The 21,516-nt window shown below is 47.8% G+C and overlaps 1 protein-coding gene across 1 annotated transcript in view; it reads left to right on the top strand.

Moving 5' to 3' along the window:
- Nucleotides 1–15,304, top strand: part of LOC119385570 (solute carrier family 22 member 7) — a 28,211-nt gene extending 12,907 nt beyond the window's left edge. Inside the window, exon 2 of the mRNA XM_037652984.1 lies at nt 13,802–15,304. Coding sequence (XP_037508912.1) covers nt 13,802–15,304 — 1,503 coding nt within the window. The remainder of the gene's footprint in view (nt 1–13,801) is intronic.
- Nucleotides 15,305–21,516: the final 6,212 nt, after the last annotated feature.

Here is a 21,516-nt window from a genome sequence, read left to right as displayed (position 1 = left end):
TGCGCTTTTTGCGCAAAACTAATCTCATAGACAGACTTTAAGCAGTGTCGTTTATCGTACTATTGTTCTTTTTTTTCTTTTTCTTTTTGTAACATCTCTTTTCTGTCATCTTTCACTCCCCCTCCCCCTTTCCCCAGCACAGGGTAGCCAGCCGGTCTGAGAACTGGCTAACCTCCCTGTCTTTCCGTTTTTCTCCTCCTCCTCCTCCTCCTCCTATTTCCGGCGCTTTGTTAAGGACTTTGCGACCATTGCACACCCCTTCACAGACCTTTTGAAGACCCCCCGTTTTACTGGGGCCCTGATCAAGCCTCATCTTTTTCTCATCTTACGACCCTGCTTACCACGCCGCCAGTCTTGGCTCACTTCGACCCATCAGCTTCAGCCGAGGTCCGCACTGACGCCAGTGGGCATGGCATAGGAGCAATGTTATTGCAACACCAACGTGAACACGACCGTGCGCCTATGCAAGCCGACTGCTATCTCCCGCCGAGCGCAACTATTCAATCACGGAGCGCGAGTGCCTCGCTCTATTGTGGGCAGTCGCCACGTTTCGCCCATACTTATACGGACGCCCATTCCGTGTCGTCACCGACCATCACGCGCTCTGCTGTTAGCCTCACTCAAGGATCCCACAGGATGACTCGCCCGCTGGGCTCTACGGCTGCACGAATACACGTTCTCTGTAACGTATAAACAGGACGATTGCATCAGGATGCGGATTGTTTATCCCGCTACCCTGTGGAGGAACCATCCGTTACTGACACCATTGCAGACGTTTTTTTCTGTGTCGCAGCGCAGCTAGTCAAAATTGGCGAAGAGCAACGCCAGGATGACTCTTTACGAGCCATTATTGACGAACTTGAATCAACGCCTCGCGACGCGCCTCTACGAATGTATCTCATCAAAGACGGGATCCTATACCACCACAACCTCTCCACTCGGCTCCGACTTGCTCCTCGACATACGAGCTCACCTGCGTTCGACTGTTCTTCACCAACTTCATGACGCCCCTTTGGTAGGCCACTTGGGCGTTTCCCGCACATACGACCGTGTACGTCGTCGTTTTTTTGGCCTGGACTTGCCCGTTATGTTCGACGCTATGTCGCCGCTTGCAAGCCCTGCCAGCGCCGCAAAAGCCGTCTGCCCTTCCAGCTGGATGCCTTCAGCCAATCGAAGTTCCCGCTGAACCTTTTAACACGAAAGTGTTTTATGCCGGGGTCCACCAAGTACATCCGTCACGGATATGACGTTGATAAAATGGACACCAACGGGTGAGAAAGAAAAAAAACCAAGATACATCCGTCACGGATATGACGTTGATAAAATGGACACCAACGGGTGAGAAAGAAAAAAAACCAAGATACTCCGCTGGGAATCGAACCCACGACGTTGCGGTCGCCACGGCAAGCGCCCGGCGCGCTACCCCCTAAGCCATCTCGGGAGATGCTGGGTACGGCGCGAACGCGCCTTATATCTTTCACACATTCTCTTTCGCGGCGGGCGGAGCGGGGCGGTGCCGCCGTCTGTGAGAGGTGAAAAGAAGTAATACTTCACGATCGACACTTACTAGCGCTTACTCCGAGACTGCACGCGATATCTGAGGTCATGGTTAAAGCGTCTCGATACCAGAGAGGTAGAGTGGCCGCGCTGGCGTCGCTGAGGCACCCTTGACGCAGTTACGTTCTTTGCCTTTGGCTTCGTGTTAGCGTGCGTCGGCTCATCGGAGTAGTGCATCTTCCACGTGCACCAACGGGATTTCTCCGCCGCCGACTGCTTCAATTGCGAGAGCACCGACTAACAAAACTGCTGCAATATGCGTTGCAGAAAGGACGCGATTTCGACGGGCGAATGTCGTGCTTTGGTGGAGCGAGAGCAGCGCCTGCGAGACAGAGGCCAGCGGGACGCACGCGTTTGCGGCTCTGGCTACGAACCTCTACCTCCCGTGTTGCTGAAGCGCAGTGCGTGTTATGTATGCATGAGCACAGGCGTCGGCTACCCATTACTAGAAAGCGCACACCGTGCCGTTTCTCTCCTTAATTGACGACGCTTTGAAGAAGTGCATACCGGGTACCAGTGTTGATTATGAGCTTGTTGATATCATCCTTACGCGGGATTCACGATTCGCTGTGTCCAAATATATGTTCACACCGTCAGCTACCACAACAGTTTAATCATGATCATGGGCGTTAGTCGTCGCGAAAGAGACATGCTGTCAACATGGGTGCATCCACGTCAAACGGTGCTATAGCTGCCAAACACGAATAGACGTTGTACAAGCTCTGATATATCATTACACAATAAGCACTACTTCTGTGAAGACACGTTTCACTTTCGTGTTATACGGATTCCTATGACGGAGGGATCAGCCATGTTTTTTTTTTCGAGTTGGTCTCGACCTGCATGGCCCTTTTCCACTCTCCAGCTCCGGAAATAAATGGATTGCTGTCGCCACAGTTTACACGACGCTGCACGCTATCACACGAGCGCTTCCGATGAGTTGCGCTACGGACGTTGCGGACTTTCTGTTCTACGACATAATTTTAATGCACGTAGCCCCACGCCAACTTCTCACTCACCGTGGCCGCACCTTCCTCTCAGCTGTCGTTGACGAAATCCTGCGGTCTTGCAATACCAAACACAAGTTTACAACTTCGTGCCATCCACAGACGAACGGTCTCACGGAGCACCTCAACATTACCATAGCCTACATGCTCGCGAAATACGTTGCGGCTGATCCCCAGGACTGGGACATTATCATTTGCTATATGTGCCGTTCGCCTACAATTCCTCGCGTCACGACACTGCCGGCTATTCGCCATTCTATCTCCTGTATGGACGAGAACCCGCGCTACCCTTGGACACTTTGCTGCCCTTCGCAATAGAATCTGCCGCCGAAGCCATCGCCCGCGCCGACCAAGCGCGCCAACTCGCCCGTAACCGCCTATAGGCCTCGCAGGAGCACCAAAGACAGCTTTATGGTGGTCGTCATAGAGACGTGCACTTTTCCCCGGGTTATCTTGTGCTTCTCTGGTCACCCACTCGGCGTGTGGGGCTTTCAGAGAAACTCCTGTCGTTGTACACTGGACCATACCGTGTCCTTCGCCAGGTGACTGACATTACGCATGAGATCATCCCAGCCGATCCAACAACGTCATCGTCAGCTACGAGCGACGTCGTTCACGTGTCTCGGCTCAAGCCTTATTACCCTCCTTCGACCACATCTGTGTAGATTAAACACCGAGACGGTGCTTCTACCGCCGGGGGGTTATGATACCAAACAGCCGCCGCAGCGTGGCTGCATGAAAGAGGAGGAAGACGACGTCGCTTTTCTAGTTGTTGCTGGGCTGCCGCCATCTTGCCCACCCTGCGCTGTGCATTGTAAATAGTTACTAAACAAGCTACCCGTAACAATACATTCCTCCGTGGTCGAGCAATGCTTCAATGTAGCTAGCTGAATTATAGGAATACAAATGTAATGTTTATTAGACTGCTACAAAAGCGGAGCCAACACTGCAACCTCAGACGTTAATCGGATATGACGCCTGTATCGTAGGAGTACATATGTAGTGTTTATTGCTTTCTTGTAAAATTAGATAGCCAGCACCATAACCACAATTGACGTTGCACCGACATTAAGCCTGGATAGGCTGTTTTTCGAAACCAGTTTATAGACCTGGCGTGGCGCTGTGGTAGAATACCCGATTGCCACGCCTAATTTTCATTCGTTCCATTCGTCGGGTCAACGCTGCCGTTGCCCACGCATTTAAATGACCAATGTCTGTTTTCGCCATTCCTGGGTAGATACAAACTGTCAATAACCTGCGGCGCATACCCGTCACCGCGGCCAGTGGTAAACGGGTATGTGCCACACGTGTTTGGAGGAAAGGGTTTGAGGACATACGCGAGAGGATTGTCATATTATTGATGTCATGACCCTATAGTCATATATCCTCTTACCTTCCCATGCCAATTTTGGTCGACACCAAGTTAAGAAGGCGATCAATGAGAGGACTCGGACGTAGGCGGCTAGATAGATAGATAGATAGATAGATAGATAGATAGATAGATAGATAGATAGATAGATAGATAGATAGATAGATAGATAGATAGATAGATAGATAGATAGATAGATAGATAGATAGATAGATAGATAGATAGATAGATAGATAGATAGATAGATAGATAGATAGATAGATAGATGGGTGGGTGGGTAGGTAGGTAGGTAGGTAGGTAGTTAGTTAGTTAGTTAGTTAGTTAGTTAGTTAGTTAGTTAGTTAGTTAGTTAGATAGATAGATAGATAGATAGATAGATAGATAGATAGATAGATAGATAGATAGATAGATAGATAGATAGATAGATAGATAGATAGATAGATAGATAGATAGATAGATAGATAGATAGATAGAAAGAAACGCTCAAAGTGCCAACGGTTCGCTAATACCCTTGTCACACGGGTAAGCTTAACCGCTGTTATACCCAACTGCAGTTAGCGGACGTAACCGGTTACCGTAAACCAGACAGAGGCGCTGTCACATCTGTCTGCTTGTTTTTTCCGAGAAAGAAACAAAAGCGCGCGAAACGCCAAATATTCAATAGACGCGCGCTTGTGCATCTCTATTCTAGCGCTTCCATGCGTTCTTTAGTTGATACATGGCTGCGTTCGTGCAACACCTCCTTGTACAGGGCTTCACGCTCGATTATGGACGCGTCAGCAGCGCGTTTTGATGCGCGTCTGTCAAATAGCGTGAAGCCCTGATCAGTGAACGAACGGAACCGTGTATCAATCTCGTGAAATGCACAACAGATTTTTGCAGCACGAACAAACTTGTACGCGTGTAACGAACACAGTTTTAGCTTTAGTCAGGGCTGACATTGAAAATGCATAGCGGCATTAGCAGCAAATGATTGGACAAGTTCGAGAACTGCGCCATTCTGCGCAAGAACGATTCGTTTCCAACGCGTAGCTACGCGTCTCGGTAGCTACCGCGTCGTGAAGGTGGAGGCACGGCCGCTACATAAAAAAAAACAGGTGCGGCCTGCTGCGTCGCGTGGCCGTCAATGGGCAAGCGCGTCCCGGTCGAGTTCACAGTTGCGGCCGCAGTTTTTGGTGAGGACGCCACTAGCGCGGTCCGCAAAGCAGAGGCCCCTTCGTGCTACCATTATGCAGCGGCCGTTGTGCTACAATGTGGTCGGCTCGGAATTTATGCGTTGTTCGTGTGCTTTTTTGTGTGATCGTGTGTGTGAGTATCTTTCCTCGTGTTTCTTGCGCCTGAGTGCGTTTATTTGGTGTGCGCGTCTGTGGCGGACGGTTTTTTCCAGCGGTGAGATGCCGCGAAGCTGTTGTGTGCCGCTGTGCAATTCAAACGCGAGAAGAGACGCTACTATGAAGTACCACGAATTCCCTAGCGATCTTCAGCGTCGCGAAGCGTGGCTGAAGAATATTTCTCGCCAAGGGTCATCAGGGAAAGCAAGTAAGTGGGAGACAAGCGACAGGTCGCTGGTATGTGCATTACATTTCACTGAGGATGACTATAAAAAGAACACGAAGATTAGCATTTTGCTTCCGACTGCGGTCCCAACTGTGTTTCCCGGTTATCCGCACTACATGCAAAAAAAAAAAAAAAGAACGCGCAGCCCAGAAAACGCCGGCGAATGAATGCAGTGATGACGCAATAGTTGGGGCAGGTGATTGTGAAAGCTCAGGAGAAAGCCCTCAGATCAAAAGTTCCTCGCACCCTGTGAAAAGACGAGATCGAAGCGTTCGTTCCACAGTCGGCCTCAGAACCGAGCACAGAACGTAGCTTTCCTGTAGATAAGGCCTGCCAAACCACATTAGATCTTGCGCATCTCTTGGCATTTCTAATAACGACTTCAATATTCAACCTGTAATGTGAAGATATAAAACGCGCATTCTACGGCCTGATTGGAGTAAGTGTCGCGCGTACAAACGCGGCTGTCGAAGCGCTTCTCCGTGAACAGCTGGACCGGTGTGGTGGCGCCAGAGCGGGCGCAAGGAGAACTAGGCCCCGGACGCCGTTTCGGCGCCACGCAGCAGGTCGCACCTGTTTTTTTTTTATGTAGCGGCCGTGGTGGAGGCCTAATTAAAATAGAAAGTATTCCGTTGTTCTTCACGCCGTACGGACCTTCGCCCGCCGGCAGGCCGGAGTTCAAGGTCTCCACCATGGATTTATAAATCTGCAGGTTTCTTGTATTGGACTTCAAAGCCGGTAGCTTATCTTCCCAAATGCGTATCAACGCTTTCGTCGTCGCAACGGTCCAGTTGACACGCTTTTGGCTCAATATTTCGCTTGGAGCCGAGCTGCTCCCGTCCGACATGAGGGCCGCCATGTTGTCAGCTTACGGCGCTAACAGGGGTTGCCTACCTCCGTTTACGAAAACTGTCGTAAGCGGATTACCTGCGGTTAGGGTTGTCGTGTGACAAGGTACAACAGCCCAAGATCAAGAAGGGAGCGGACGGATGGATACACGTTATAGATTTCAAAACAGGAGAAAGTGCCTCAGATCAGGCTGGCCGACGTTTCGATAGGGGACCTATCTTTGTCAAAGGCGCCTTGTCATCCCTGGCGTGTTAGTTTTATGGGGTTAGTGATGACGTCATGTCCAGCGGCGGCGCGTCTGTTGCTGTTGGTAATTGATGCCTGGAAAGAGAGAAACTCGAAAGCAGATGAGTAAAGCCCTTGCCACATTTCAAGAGAGTTTGCAAACACGTTCGGGTCTGCCATGTCAGAGTTAAAGGTAGCTGCAAAGAAAGAAAAAAAAAGGAAAAAAAGAAAAGGGGGGGGGGGGTACAACTAAGCGAGAGGGCGAGTGCAGCCATCACAAAGAGCTGCAGAAGGTGGTGAGGAAGGGAACTACAGGCGGGGAGAAAAACTGGGAGGCTTACGTTTAAATGTCCGCCAAGGAGCTGCAGAAGGTGGTGGGGAAGGCAGCTACAGACGACAAAAAAAAAGGAAGGTACTCGGGCGGCGTACGTTTAAAATGCCGCCTGCCTACTTTAAGTGATATTGAAAGGGTTGCCTGAAAAGCAAGCTCCTGCTTAATGGGTGAAGTAATTGGCTGGCATATGCATCCAGTGTCGTCGGTGGCTTCCAAAAATTGGGCGCCCGTCAACTAAGAGGGTGAAGTAATTGGCTGGCATATGCATCCAGTGTCGTCGGTGGCTTCCAAAAATTGGGCGCCCGTCAACTAAGAGGAAAAAAAAAGAAAAAAAGTTGAAAGGAACGAGGGGCGGCCGGGGGGGAACAATCAGAATAAGACTCGTAGAACTTCCTGAGAAAGCGAGGGCTGTGACAATGCTGGCCAGAAGCGGTCTTTGGAGCGCGGAAAGGGGGAAGGAAACCGTGGTTCGGATTCACTAGAAAATGAAAACATCTTAAGAGAATAATATCTACACGTATGTCCACATTTATACATGCAAGGTTAAGAGATATTAAAAAAGAATATTGATAGTGTATTATGGGAGCTGGTCGGGATTTTATTTTGCGAATAGGTTAAGGTTTTTGAAAGCTGAGCGTACTTCATGTCTCTTAATATTATAGGAATCATGCTATGGCTTTTAACGATTCCAAATTCCCACGAGCTAGATTTATTCCTGATGGGTGTAGGGATTGAAATTTGTGTATCAAATACGATTCCATGTATTTCCTCTCACGTGGTGACCTGAAGTTTGTTTGTAGAATGTAAAGTTTGGCTTGATCGAAATTGTGGTCTTGTTGATTGAAGTGGCTGGCTACTGCTTTTGGTAAGTTGTGCTTTGTGTCTGCGCGGTGGCCGTTCAGTCTTACATGAATTGGTTGTCCAGTTTCGCCTATGTACTGTTTTTTACAGGTGGCACACTCAATGCAGTAGATCAGGTTGTTTGAGGTGCACGTGAAGTTCGATGTTACCTTGTGAAGGTAATCGGATGCTGTGCTTTTTACGTTGGTGGCTGGCTGTATATGTTTGCACGTAGAACATCTTGGACGCCCACAGGGTCCAGACGTTGGTGTAGTTTTTGTTGCGAGTTTTGCATGTGCGACAGTACAATCTCCGACACAGACCCGTCACATACAACGTGGGCGACAAGGTGTGGGTCTGGACACCTATTCGTCGGCGTGGGCTCTCCGAAAAGCTATTGCGAAGATACTTCGGACCTTACACAGTTATCCGACGCGTCAGTGAGGTCAACTACGAGGTTGTTCCGGACGGCTCTCAGAGCTCAAAGCGCCGAAAACATTCGCCAGAAATTGTTCACGTGCTTCGGATGAAGCCATACTTGCAGTGACTAACTGCGCAGTTTCTTTTTTTTTTACCTTGCTTTCTGAACGTTGAACATCGGGGCGATGTTTATTTTTAAAGGGGGAATAATGCCGCGCGTATGTGCCAGTGGCGACGGCAACGAAGCAGCGCGAGTGTTTTTGGCCCATCGCGGGGACGAAGAAGACGTGGCAGTTTCTCTGAATGATAAAGCGCGTTTGCCTATCGTTCTCCGTGTCCTCGTCGATCCCACGTCGTTACAATATCTTTAAAATTGGCGTTGCGTCTGTAGGCAACCTTAGGCGGTTCGGGGAACCAACCAGAAACTTAAAATCTTCCCCGAACCGCCTAAGGTTGCCTACAGACGCAACGCCAATTTTAAAGGTATGCTCGTACATGCAAAACTCGCAACAAAAACTACACCAACGTCTGGACCCTGTGGGCGTCCAAGATGTTCTACGTGCAAACATATACAGCCAGCCACCAACGTAAAAAGCACAGCATCCGATTACCTTCACAAGGTAACATCGAACTTCACGTGCACCTCAAACAACCTGATCTACTGCATTGAGTGTGCCACCTGTAAAAAACAGTACATAGGCGAAACTGGACAACCAATTCATGTAAGACTGAACGGCCACCGCGCAGACACAAAGCACAACTTACCAAAAGCAGTAGCCAGCCACTTCAATCAACAAGACCACAATTTCGATCAAGCCAAACTTTACATTCTACAAACAAACTTCCGGTCACCACGTGAGAGGAAATACATGGAATCGTATTTGATACACAAATTTCAATCCCTACACCCATCAGGAATAAATCTAGCTCGTGGGAATTTGGAATCGTTAAAAGCCATACCATGATTCCTATAATATTAAGAGACATGAAGTACGCTCAGCTTTCACAAATCTTAACCTATTCGCAAAATAAAATCCCAACCAGCTCCCATAATACACTATCATTATTCTTTTTTAATATCTCTTAACCTTGCATGTATAAATGTGCACATACGTGTAGATATTATTCTCTTAAGATGTTTTCATTTTCTAGTGAATCCGAACCACGGTTTCCTTACCCCTTTCCGCGCTCCAAAGGCCGCTTCTGTCCAGCATTGTCACAGCCCTCGCTTTCTCAGGAAGTTCTACGAGTCTTATTCTGATTGTTCCCCCCCCGGCCGCCCCTCGTTCCTCTCAACTTTTTTTCTTTTTTTTTTTCCTCTTAGTTGACGGGCGCCCAATTTTTGGAAGCCGCCGACGACACTGGATGCATATGCCAGCCAATTACTTCACCCTCTTAGTTGACGGGCGCCCAATTTTTGGAAGCCACCGACGACACTGGATGCATATGCCAGCCAATTACTTCACCCATTAAGCAGGAGCTTGCTTTTCAGGCAACCCTTTCAATATCACTTAAAGTAGGCAGGCGGCATTTTAAACGTACGCCGCCCGAGTACCTTCCTTTTTTTTTTTGTCGTCTGTAGCTGCCTTCCCCACCACCTTCTGCAGCTCCTTGGCGGACATTTAAACGTAAGCCTCCCGGTTTTTCTCCCCGCCTGTAGTTCCCTTCCTCACCACCTTCTGCAGCTTTGTGATGGCTGCACTCGCCCTCTCGCTTAGTTGTACCCCCCCTTTTTTTTCTTTTTTTCCTTTTTTTTTCTTTCTTTGCAGCTACCTTTAACTCTGACATGGCAGACCCGAACGTGTTTGCAAACTCTCTTGAAATGTGGCAAGGGCTTTACTCCTCTGCTTTCGAGTTTCTCTCTTTCCAGGCATCAATTACCAACAGCAACAGACGCGCCGCCGCTGGACATGACGTCATCACTAACCCCATAAAACTAACACGCCAGGGATGACAAGGCGCCTTTGACAAAGATAGGTCCCCTATCGAAACGTCGGCCAGCCTGATCTGAGGCACTTTCTCCTGTTTTGAAATCTATAAGGTACAACAGCCGTTAGACTTAACGGCCATCGTTCTTAACTGTGGTTAGACTGCCCGTGTGACAAGGGTATTCAAGAAATGCTTTGCATTTAAAAAGCCGACGCAGAATTGGCAAGCAAAGCGCGCTATGAATGGCACGCCGGCCGGCGCGTGCCACCACGCCACGTGCTTGGGAGACTCGCGGCTGATGGAGAAAAAAATAGACGCCCCACGCACTGAAGTAAAGCCTAGTAAAACGAGGAGCCAGCAAGGAGGAGGGGGGCGAGCATTAACCGAAAACTCTGCTCGGTGAAGTGGAGAGGAGGATAGAAAGGAGGCGCAGGTTCAAGAGAAAAAGAGAGGGAAAGAAATAAAGAGAGAGAGAAAGACAGAGAAAGAAATAGAGAGAGATAGGGTCAACTTGGCTTTCCTAGACTTATGTCCCCTCTGTATGCTCATGTGTCTATATCTATAGTCGGGTACAACTTTAGAAAAAAGCGGCATTTGCACCTCAAAGGCGGATGCACACGCGCTTCCACCAATGGGCGCGCGCTCTAGACTGACGTCACGAGCCGGACGGCCGGTGCCTCCGCTCAAGGAGAAGAAGCGGGACTATTTCTTTGCCGCGGAGGCAATCGGCTGCCGCGCTTCGGTCATATGGGCGGGGCCTCTCCTTTTTTCTACAGTTGTACCCGACTATAGTCTTAATTGGCTATCTAAGGCTAGGCTAGGCTGGTATGCTAATAATGACCCCCAGAACCGTTGTTCCTTCAGGCTTGGCACCACCAGTGCACCCTAATTTAAAGAAAGGGGTAATGGAAGGTATAATTACTATCCGTTTTGTAACTCATTAATGATAGCTCCATACTCAACCTTCGATTGAATATTCGAACGCAGGCTTTTGCGTTATCCGCATACGATTCCTATTACAGAACTTCAATATTCGCGTCCGCCTAGTCTACGCATATCTGACATACGCGGCGCGCGCATAGCAGGGCCTCAGCTATGTATTTCGCGAGAAAACTCTCGTAATATTCATTATACTGCCATACTGACATTTTCCCTGCAATGAGTAGAATACTTCTAACGTCCAATTACGCTTGTCAACTTGGTCATGGGAAAGCAAAATATTTTGACGATCGGGTAGCGACATGTTTGGTCGAGCGTGTTACTGAAGCAAGCGTGTGACAGCCCACGCCTATACCTCGGGATAGTCTAGAGCACTGCACGGGCCCGGCCCGGGCCCGCTTTATGAAGCCCGAGTCCAGCCCGGGCCCGGACGTACATGACCGAACCCAGCCCGAGCCCTGCCCGGGCCCGTGGTTCCAAGCCTGGACCCGGCCCGGGCCCGGGCGTTCGTTACTAAACTTATCCAGAGCGCGTGTGTTCATAACCAGGCTCGGCCCGGGCCCGATATAGGATAGTTGTTGTTGATGATGATTATTAATGATGTTTTGCGTTCGTAGCGGGTGATCGGACAGAAAATCCGGTGTGTACATGCATCGAAATGTTGCCTTGCCGGCGGTGGTAGCTCAGCGGTTAAGCTGTTTCGCTGTTAAGTCCTAGGACGCGGGTGCGATTCCCGCGGCCACGGCGGCCACATTTTGATGGGGGCGAAATGCAAAACACCAGTGTACTTATCTTTAGGTGCACGCTAAAAAACTCCAGGTGGTCGAAATTAATCCGGTACCCACTACAGGGTGCCTCGTAATCATATTGTGGTTTTGGCACGTAATACCAAAAATATAAATGAAATGTTGCCTATATGGCACATGGCAAGTCATTACAACAGTGTAGTGACAATAAAACAGCAACAAAACTTATTTAAAACAAGTGTACAACTAGCGTGAAAAAGTGGATAGAAGCAAACCCGGGACATTTTCTTTAATGCTCTTTTCTACACTCGCGTTGGAAACAATAATTACGTAAACTTATTTAAAACAAGTGTACAACTAGCATGAAAAAGTGGATAGAAGCAAACCCGGGACATTTTCTTTAATGCTCTTTTCTACACTCGCGTTGGAAACAATAATTACAAATTTTTTTAAAAGAGGATCCTGATTCATAATTTGTTGCAGCCAGATGAAAAAACGTTAACGTTATATATAGTGAAGACCCACCAAAAGCACATGAAATATGAATCGTTCACATTCTAACGTCGTCACGGAAACGTAATCGCCACGTACAATATAATTATATAATCAAGCTACTACACACCATACTTGATGCTATTCCAGATAAAAGGTTTCACCCTTCTTCGTGAAATAAAGATAGAAAATACGCTTAAAGTAACACCCAGTGACACAAAAAGACCACACCCGAAAACGACGCCACAGGAATAGGAATGTGAAAATGCCAGAAAAAGGCAAATATCTACATGTTCTTGATCAAAAACAGAAAGTTGTCCAGGCTGTCCGGCTTCAAGCAGGTCCTCCTGTCTTGTAGTACGCACCCAGCTGCATTAAAAGTGCGTTTTAAGGACGATAGTCTTTCTTGGGGAACTTAAACGATTGAGCACCCGATTCAGCAACACGGCCTAAGTTGAACCACTTACCGAACGCCCAGCCATCTTGAACTGGGGGATAGGTTCATACTTGTGTACAATATCTATCAAAAAGCGAACATTACGCATATCTGAGGCGCAACATCACTAGGTAAGTATTAGGTGGTGTGTTCCTTTACTAGAAAATACATAGATACGTAATTCTAAAGACCCTAGTTCCTTAGGCTGCGCTAAAAATGTGCCTGCGATGAAAATGCGACGCTATGTACGCCGACGAAAGCCCTCTTACACGGAGGAAGGAGAGAACTTTCCTTCCTCCGTGCCCTCTGCACAAGCTCATGCTTGCCGACGTATTGCCAGATGGCATCCATATCTCACGCAGCGCCTCCTCTATCGCCTTTCGACGACATTTGCAGCGAAGCACGCAGATACGCGGCCAATTTTTTTTGTATAATTCATTTTTCCTCACACGGAAGCCATGTTCGTTTTTGTGGAAAAGAAATAGAACTTCAACTGTTTTTCAATTTTCTGTGCTAAGCTTGACTAACAGCCAGCTCTTTGCACGTGTCACTTCAGCTTGGCACAGAACGCCTTAGACCATGCAATGCATAACAATGGCGTGGGCTCGAAGGCCCGACTTAGGCCTTTTAATGAGCGGGCCGGAGTCCGGCTCGGCCCGCAACCTCAAGCCTGGGCCCGGCCCAGGCCCGCACTTTCAAGCCCGGGCCGCCGGAAAACGCTTCGAACGGCCCGGGTCGGGCCCGGGCTTTCGGGTCGGCCCGGGCCCGTGCAGTGCTGTAAGTCGTACACGCCTAAAGCGCTTTCCTGGATTACGATTTGTGTTTCCAGCAAAGATGGCCCACAGAACATGTCTAACGTAATTCGCAAACAGGATTAAGTCTTTCTTGATAAGACCAGCGTTACTTCAAGCGGATGAAGACAGTCTTGAGATTTCTGCAGGATAGGCGAGTTGAGCATAGCGTCATACTGTGAAAATGGAGCGAATTATCGTCTACAATACGAAACAATCTGAATATGTGACAGCATAATATAGCACCAATGGGCAAGAGTGAGCTGCCCTGACATTGGCATGTTGTTTTTGTCGCATCCACACAACGCAGGAAAACGGCACGGAAGAACGCGATGTGTTGGAGTGCCGAGAGTGGGACTATGCTAGCGGCGGACGCGCCGACAGCGTCATCAGCCGCTGGGACCTGGTCTGCGAGCGGCGTTGGCTCTTCGAGCTGTCAGTCATTGTTGTCATGCTGGCGGTGGTGGCATTCGCTCCTGCTTCTGGCGCTCTGTCCGACCAGCTGGGACGTCGGCCTGTCATCCTCATCGCGGCCGGGATCCTATTCATTGCCAGCCTATGTATGGCCTTTGCAGAGACATTGCCATTCTTTGTCGTTGCCAGGTTCTTGGCGTCCGGCTCGTCTTACGCGATGAACATGATCATCTTCGTGCTGCTTTTCGAGACAGTGGGAAAAGAACAGCGCACTCTCTACCTCGTCTGGGGCACGGGCATCGGTATCACCGTTTCCTTACCTTTGCTGAAGGCCATCGGCGCTCTCCAGCCGCGGTGGGCACTCGCGCATGCCGTCTTCGCACTGCCGGTCGCGTTGCTCATCCTACTGTGCTATTCCGTCGAAGAGTCCCCAAGCTGGTTGATCAGCACGTCGCAAATACGCAAGGCGGAACGGACGATGCTTATCATTGCGAAAGAAAACGGAGTCGACATGGAGAAAGCCCGAGTCTCACTTCGTCTCCTCAGAGATCAAATAAGACAGCAAGGAAGCGCGCGATCGAACTCGTCGACGGGGCTACTGAAGAGCGATACTGCTGGCGAGGTCGCTGTTCGGCTGAGCGTATTCCGTCGCCAGGTTGCTTCCGTCGTCATCTGCTTTAGTAGCCTCACGTTTTTGTTCTATGCTTTATTGATCCATGAAAAGCCGACCAGCATCTACCACGCAGCGGCTTACACGGCCCTACAGTGTTGTATTTACTTCACCGCGTGCCAGGTAATGGGGAAGAAGGGAGAGCGCGAAACACTGACCGCCATGTTGGTGATCCTGTGCCTGTCGGCAGCAACATACGCCGTGGCACAACTCCTCGACGTCTGGTCCGCGCTTCCACATCTGCGAAGCCTGGTGCTGGCAATGTGCCCGCCATGTATTAGCGTCGCTCATGCATACACGTTGGATGTATGCCCCATCTCCATTCGCAGCACTGCTCTTTGCCTAGCCTATAGTTGCGGACGCGTGGGTGCCGTGCTTGGTGTCATCTCAGCCAAGAAAGTGAAAGAGGTGCATCCGCTAGCGCTTAGCGTCGCCATAACTGTCATGGTCATCGTCAGTGCCGGTGCCATTCAGTGGCTACCGGAAGTGTTCATCAAGCGTTCGCCCAATAAGCCGCTCGAGTCGAACGCCATGACTTCCGAGGAACGAAAGGCGGCACTGAAAGAATCGATCGCTTCCTCGACCCGCTCGAAAAAGTCGCGCCGCCGGCATAGTCCGCGCCGCTTGAAAACAAGGTCGACGACTGGTTCTCCCGAATCCGTGGACGTCGGCTCCAATGCCGTAAAGCAAGTGGCCTCCCCTGCACTATCATATGCAGGCAAATCTTAAAAACTTGAAGTCTGTTCGTGGACCTTGAATTGAATTTTTTAATCAACCTTCACGAAAATATATTTTCTATTTATTTGATTACAGATCACATTATTTTTCTGAAGTTGTACTATTTGCCTTGAAGTTACGCTGGACACCACTTTTTAAGTTACTGATTTGTCACGAGCGCATTCTTCAGAAGCTTCACCAAGCGATTATTTTACATATACAGAAGACTAGCGCCATTAACGGGAAATTATGATATGCTGAGCAGTTTCCACAACTAACTTGGCTGATTTTTTATTCTACCACCATGCACAACGCTTTCGTGCCTAGGAGAGCATGAAATTTCCGCGCATGTGCAAACTTATTTTTGGCTCATTTGTAGAACTGAGCTTCATAAGTTACTTACTGTTTTGTCTGTATGCATTGCCCGCGTAAGCCTAATTCATCTGTTTATCAGCAGTTAAAATGAGGTTTGAGAGGGGACATACTGTTTTTACAATAGTTATGGCTTTGTGTCCAAAAACCGCGATATAATTATGAGGGACGCCTAATAGAGCGTAATGGACACGTAATGGAAAGCACTGGATGTACCTGGTGTTTTTCAATATGTTGTGAAAGCCAAAAGAGACGTGGATGCGCGGCGTGTCTTGGACGCACATCGGTTCTGTTCCGTCACGGAAACAAGTTGGCGAGGGAAATCACCGAGGCTTACAATTTAAAGCAAAGAGAGAATCAAACTTTATTTTACGACCAGGCAAAATGAAAATTTGTGAGCCAGCCCTTCATAGCGCTGCGCGAGTAGAAATTTTAAAAAAGAATACTTGAGCAGGATGACCAGCATATTTTATATCCACTCAGTGCATGACCACAGCCGAGTTCTTGATTCTCGTTATTTTAATAACTGTTTTATCGCTTTTTTCTCCTCACGCATACGCATTCCTTCACTACATTGCTGAGTTTCGTGAGATAAACCTTCAGTCATAAGTCAACGCTTGTGGCATGCTACCAATATTTGCTTTCAATCTTTCTTGCGCAAATATGTTCCGTCATGAAAGCGGTGCCGCGAGTCGTGACAAAAAAAAAAAAAAAACTCATAGGGCCTCTTGTGCATTCGCCTAAGGTGAGCCGGCTATCTATCTATCTATCTATCTATCTATCTATCTATCTATCTATCTATCTATCTATCTATCTATCTATCTATCTATCTATCTATCTATCTATCTATCTATCTATCTATCTATCTATCTATCTATCTATCTATCTATCTATCTATCTATCTATCTATCTATCTATCTATCTATCTATCTATCTATCTATCTATCTATCTATCTATCTATCTATCTATCTATCTATCTATCTATCTATCTATCTATCTATCCGACCAAGACATTGTGCTCTCCTGCCCGCTTCGTTAATGGGATGTATACCTAATATGGCATAACATGACTGTATGCCGAATACAAACTACAGGTCATAGTATGAAAATCATAACCCGCTTGTCATTAACCGCATGGTTCGCACGCCACTGTCTTGGTCATGTTCCGGCCGTTTTGTTAACTTTATATATACCACAATTGGTATGGCGTGACAAGACTGACGAACATAAGTGACTGGTACTAACGGGCAAAGCATGACACGCATGTCACGTACAACATGATTTACATGACATGGTCTCGGGGCGCTCGCGGCCGTTTAAATAAATGGATGTATACCAAAACTGCTATGAAGAGATATTTCTGTATGAGCAACGTAAATCACAGATGGTAACAAGAAAATCGTGACTTGCATGTCATGTACGGCATGACTTCCTTGCCACGCTCAAGATGTACTTGCGGCCGGTTCACTAGCTTGATATACACCAGAATTTTATTATGTCGCTGGACTGTATGGAGAACATAAATGACAGGTGGTAAAATGAAATTAATGACATGCATGTCACGTATGGCATGATTTACATGACAAGCTCACGGGGGGCTCGCAACCGGTTCGGTAGCTTGATATACACCAAAATTTGTATTCTGTCGCGTGACTGTTTGAGAAACGTAAATCACACGTGGTAACATGAAAATCTTGACATGCATGTCATTATTTTCATGTTACGACCTGTCACTTATGTTGGTCATACAGTCACCTCACGCAATACCAGTTTTGGTGTATATCAAGCTAGTGAACAGGCCGTGAGTGCACTATGAGCGTGGCATGTAAATCATGCTGTCCATGACATGCATGTCATTACTTACATGTTACCACCTCCTGTTACCACCTCCTGTTTCATGTTTCATTTTGCCACCTACTTTTCGTTTCACAGGGTAGTGCGAACAGAAATTATTATCGCTAACCCGCACGCTGTCTTCGTTTTCTTCGTCCTCTTCTTGATATTCCGCTTCGCTCTCAGAACACGTGCACTAATTTGTCCTGCGTGGGATGCAATAACTCTGATAGGTGAGAGAACGAGTATAGAGAGAGAGAGTAAGAGACAATGAAAGATATAGAAAGAACGAGCAAGAGAGAGATAGCGAGAAGGAAACAGAAAGAGATAAATTCTTGACAAAAAGAATTGTCGGTGAGGCGGGGAAAGAGAGATAAAGATAGAAAGAGGAAGAGAGAATACAAGGAAACAAAGAGAGAAGTCGTTGGCGAAAGAAATTCTCGGCGAGTCCGGATACGAACCCAAGTACCCACGATCCGAAGGCGAGCGTCGTAGCCACTCGACTATCAACGCACGCTAGCAGGGCATAGCACAGCCTTGTATAGTATAGTATAGTATAGTATAGTATAGTATAGTATAGTATAGTATAGTATAGTATAGAATAGAAAGGGGTGGGAAATGGAAGTCAGGGTGAGGAGGAGGGAAGAGGGTGAAACGTAGCATAGAATAGAGGAAGAGAGAAATAGTGAGAAAGAAAGTGAGAAAGAGAAAGATAGAAGTAGCGAGAAAGTGAAAGAGATGAAAAGAGAAGGAAAGAAAGTAATAAACAGAGACAAAAAACGCCGAAAAGAAACAAGGGCTGCGTGCCTCCGGAAAACTGCGTACTTTGATCGGCACAGCGCGGCCGCGCGCGCCCTATTTTGACAGGGATTAACAGACCGCTCGTACGTTTGCCTGGGCTTGTTCTCACCGTTCAATTCGCATTGAAGCGATAGACAGCACGAAGGGCGCTTCGTTCTAGACCTTTGCTAGGTGATGAAGGTTGTTTCTAGGTCATTGCTCTAGGCTTTAGCTAGCTGATGTTAGTTTGCTTTACGTTGATTCTCAGCGAAGAGAAGTCAGGGTTAAACCACAGACAGTCACAGACACGACACGGATTTCCAAACTGCAGAGACAGAAGCTCGAGCTGAAACCAAGCGTTCGCACTTCTCATAGATCTCCAGGCAGGTCGTCGTTGGCGTAAGCCTTCCATTGCTTTACGGTCTTCTCGCAGCCGCCGTTGCCTTTCCTGTTCCCTAGTATTCTCTCGTCGTATACGTACTCGGGGTCTTCGGCTCACCGCCGTCGCTTCGGAGTCATTTGTTGGGCTAACTGTCGCCTTCTTTATTTTTAGTGGACAAGTGGTGAGTCGTGGGATTTACCATATTTCTGTGGCACATACCCGTTTCCGATGATGATAGTTTTATGGTTCGCCGGACAAGGAACGATTTGCTAAACAGCTTCGCTGTTCAAGGACAGGCTGTTCTTCGTCCTAGTAGCTTCGCGGTGTACGTTGTTTGAGTAGTGGTCAAATTATTTTTCGATATATGTTAATTTTTGCGACCTTTACTGCTTTTATAGCGAAACTGTATATAACTGCGCCGTTCGGAACTCCGCGAACACCCGACACGCTGGCTGACTCGAAGGTCACGGGGCTGAACCGGCCGCGGCGGCCGCATTTTCGATGGAGGCGAAAATGCTTGAGGCCCGTGACTTATATTTAGGTGCACGTTAAAGAACCGCAGGTGGTCGAAACTTCCGGCGCCCTCCACTACGGAGTCCCTCATAATCATAGTGTGGTTTTCGGACGTTAAACCCCAACAATTTTTATTCATTATTAACTCCGCGAACAGTTGCCTAGCCAACAATTACCTACTCAACAGAAAACCCCTAGTAGGTATGTGCCACAAAAACTGGGCAAACCCTACTACTGTCCGCTGGTCCACCAAACATAAGCGAAAATTGGGGCAGCGTAGCACGCTCCAAGAAAAAAAAAAGGAGTACCTGTGACTCTTTTCGGTGAGTCCTGACTTGCCACGTATAAGACTCTCTTTAAAGAGTCAACTCTCTTTGGCGATAATTATACTCGCTTCGGAGAGTCGTGTGACCCACGAGAGAGTTAACGTGTCTCCTTAAAGCGAGTCATATACGTGACAAGTCAGGACTCATCGAAAGGAGTCACACACATATGTCGGCAAAAAAAAAAAAATGTAGCTCGCTCAGACTCACTCAAATATGTTTTGCTCTGCCTGCTCACTCAGATTCAGACTCATCAAAAATTTCCCCAACCGGACTCCCTCGGACTCCCTCGGACTCCGGCTCACCAAACGTTTTCTCAAACGGACTCATTCGGATTGAAGCTCACCATCATAATACTCAACCGGACTCACTCAGACCCAGACTCACGGCTTGACTTGAGCCTGAGTGAGTCGATTCACGAGTCCGCTTGCATGAAATTAGTTTTTTCAGTCATGGTGTGAATGCCCATTAACGCCAACATCTCGCACAATCGGTGCTGTACGATACGCCTCTTGATCATGTACCTTCAAATACAGGTTTTCATAGATTGCAATCGAGTAAGGACATTTTTATGAAACACGGAACTCACACAATATGTTTTATCAAGAACTTCCCGTGGAAGAGTTTGCGGGGAGGCCATATGGAAACGTCCTCCCCCTAACTCACACCTTTAATCAATAAATATTGAGGTGCCACATGAACGCCAGTGCGTTGTGATATGTGTGAATGGACTTAAGTATAAACGTAAGCCGATGTAAAGGTGATCTGATAGTAATGCTGAAGATGAGTAGATAGTACACAGGTACGCAATGAAAGGCGAAGCTCACTAATACTCACTCAAGAAATATATTTTGCGATTAGGATTCACTTGGACTCAGACTCACCAGTATTTTCCTCAACCGGACTCACTCGAACACACTCACTAAATTCTTTTTCAGTCGGACTCCCTCGGACTCAAACTCACTAAAATATTACCGATCCGGAATCACGCAGACCTAGATTCACTACCCGATATGAGCCCGAGTGAGTCTGAGTAAGTCGCCTCAAATGTGAGTTTGCCGACCTGTAGTTACACATATTCTTTTTTTTTCTCTTAGAGTGTACTAGCGGTGCGAAGACTGAGGAAACAGTGCAGCTGGTGGCCTTCCCCTTCTCTTCCTCCTCACCCTCACATCACCTCTCTTCCTCATCACTTCTCTTTCCCACCCCCTTGCTATATTGCACTATAGACCCGAACACAGTGAATTCCATGCGCAGCGCCATATTTGCATCGCGTGTCGCGCCATCTACCACGCACGCGACTAAACAACATGCCCGGGCTGCCATGCCCGCAGACGTTACACAGAGCAAACACGAAACTCCCGATACAGTGCACACAGCCCGTCGGAGGGCGTGTTTCGCGTTTTTTCTAGCATGGACATTTTCGCTGTTCTTATTGGAGCATCAAGAACAACTTGCTCATGCAAGTTCGCAATGTATACAGTACGTGCTGAGCAGGCTGCGGAAGCAACCTGGTCAGGTACGTACGCTGTTACATTTGTAAAGAAAACGTCCTCGCTGTAGTACGCGTGAGTCGTAATTTCAGTGCAGCTCGCGAAAAAGTGAAACGATGTTTTGTTGCCGCATATTACAAGTTGCGCACAAAGTTTTGCGAGAACTCATCATTTTAACATGCATCGTGTAATAGAGTACGCTTTGCGGGTAGTTTCGTGGAACGTAACTTTTGTTCCACGAGCGCTCTTACAATAAGGCGTCTTGCTCACAAAAGCGTGCTATCAGAGAGTATCACCTGCAGTACCGTTCATCGATCCCTTTTGGAAGCTATCCGCATGATTTTAATCCTGTCACGATGATGATTTACACGCGAAACTGTGCTACTTTTAGTTAAGCCGATATTGAGATTGGCGGAATCCAGCTGTCTCCTATGAAATGTGTGCTGTGTAAATATGCTAAAAACTTAGCTGCTTGAGCTAGCGCTACGCCTGCGATGCAAAGGACACTCGCGCGAAGACCGTTTACT

This window comes from Rhipicephalus sanguineus, chromosome 3 (assembly GCF_013339695.2).
Source record: "Rhipicephalus sanguineus isolate Rsan-2018 chromosome 3, BIME_Rsan_1.4, whole genome shotgun sequence".
Classification (NCBI taxonomy): domain Eukaryota; kingdom Metazoa; phylum Arthropoda; class Arachnida; order Ixodida; family Ixodidae; genus Rhipicephalus; species Rhipicephalus sanguineus.
The sequence above is the reverse complement of the archived record's forward strand: the minus strand, read 5'-3'. Positions and strand labels throughout refer to the sequence as shown.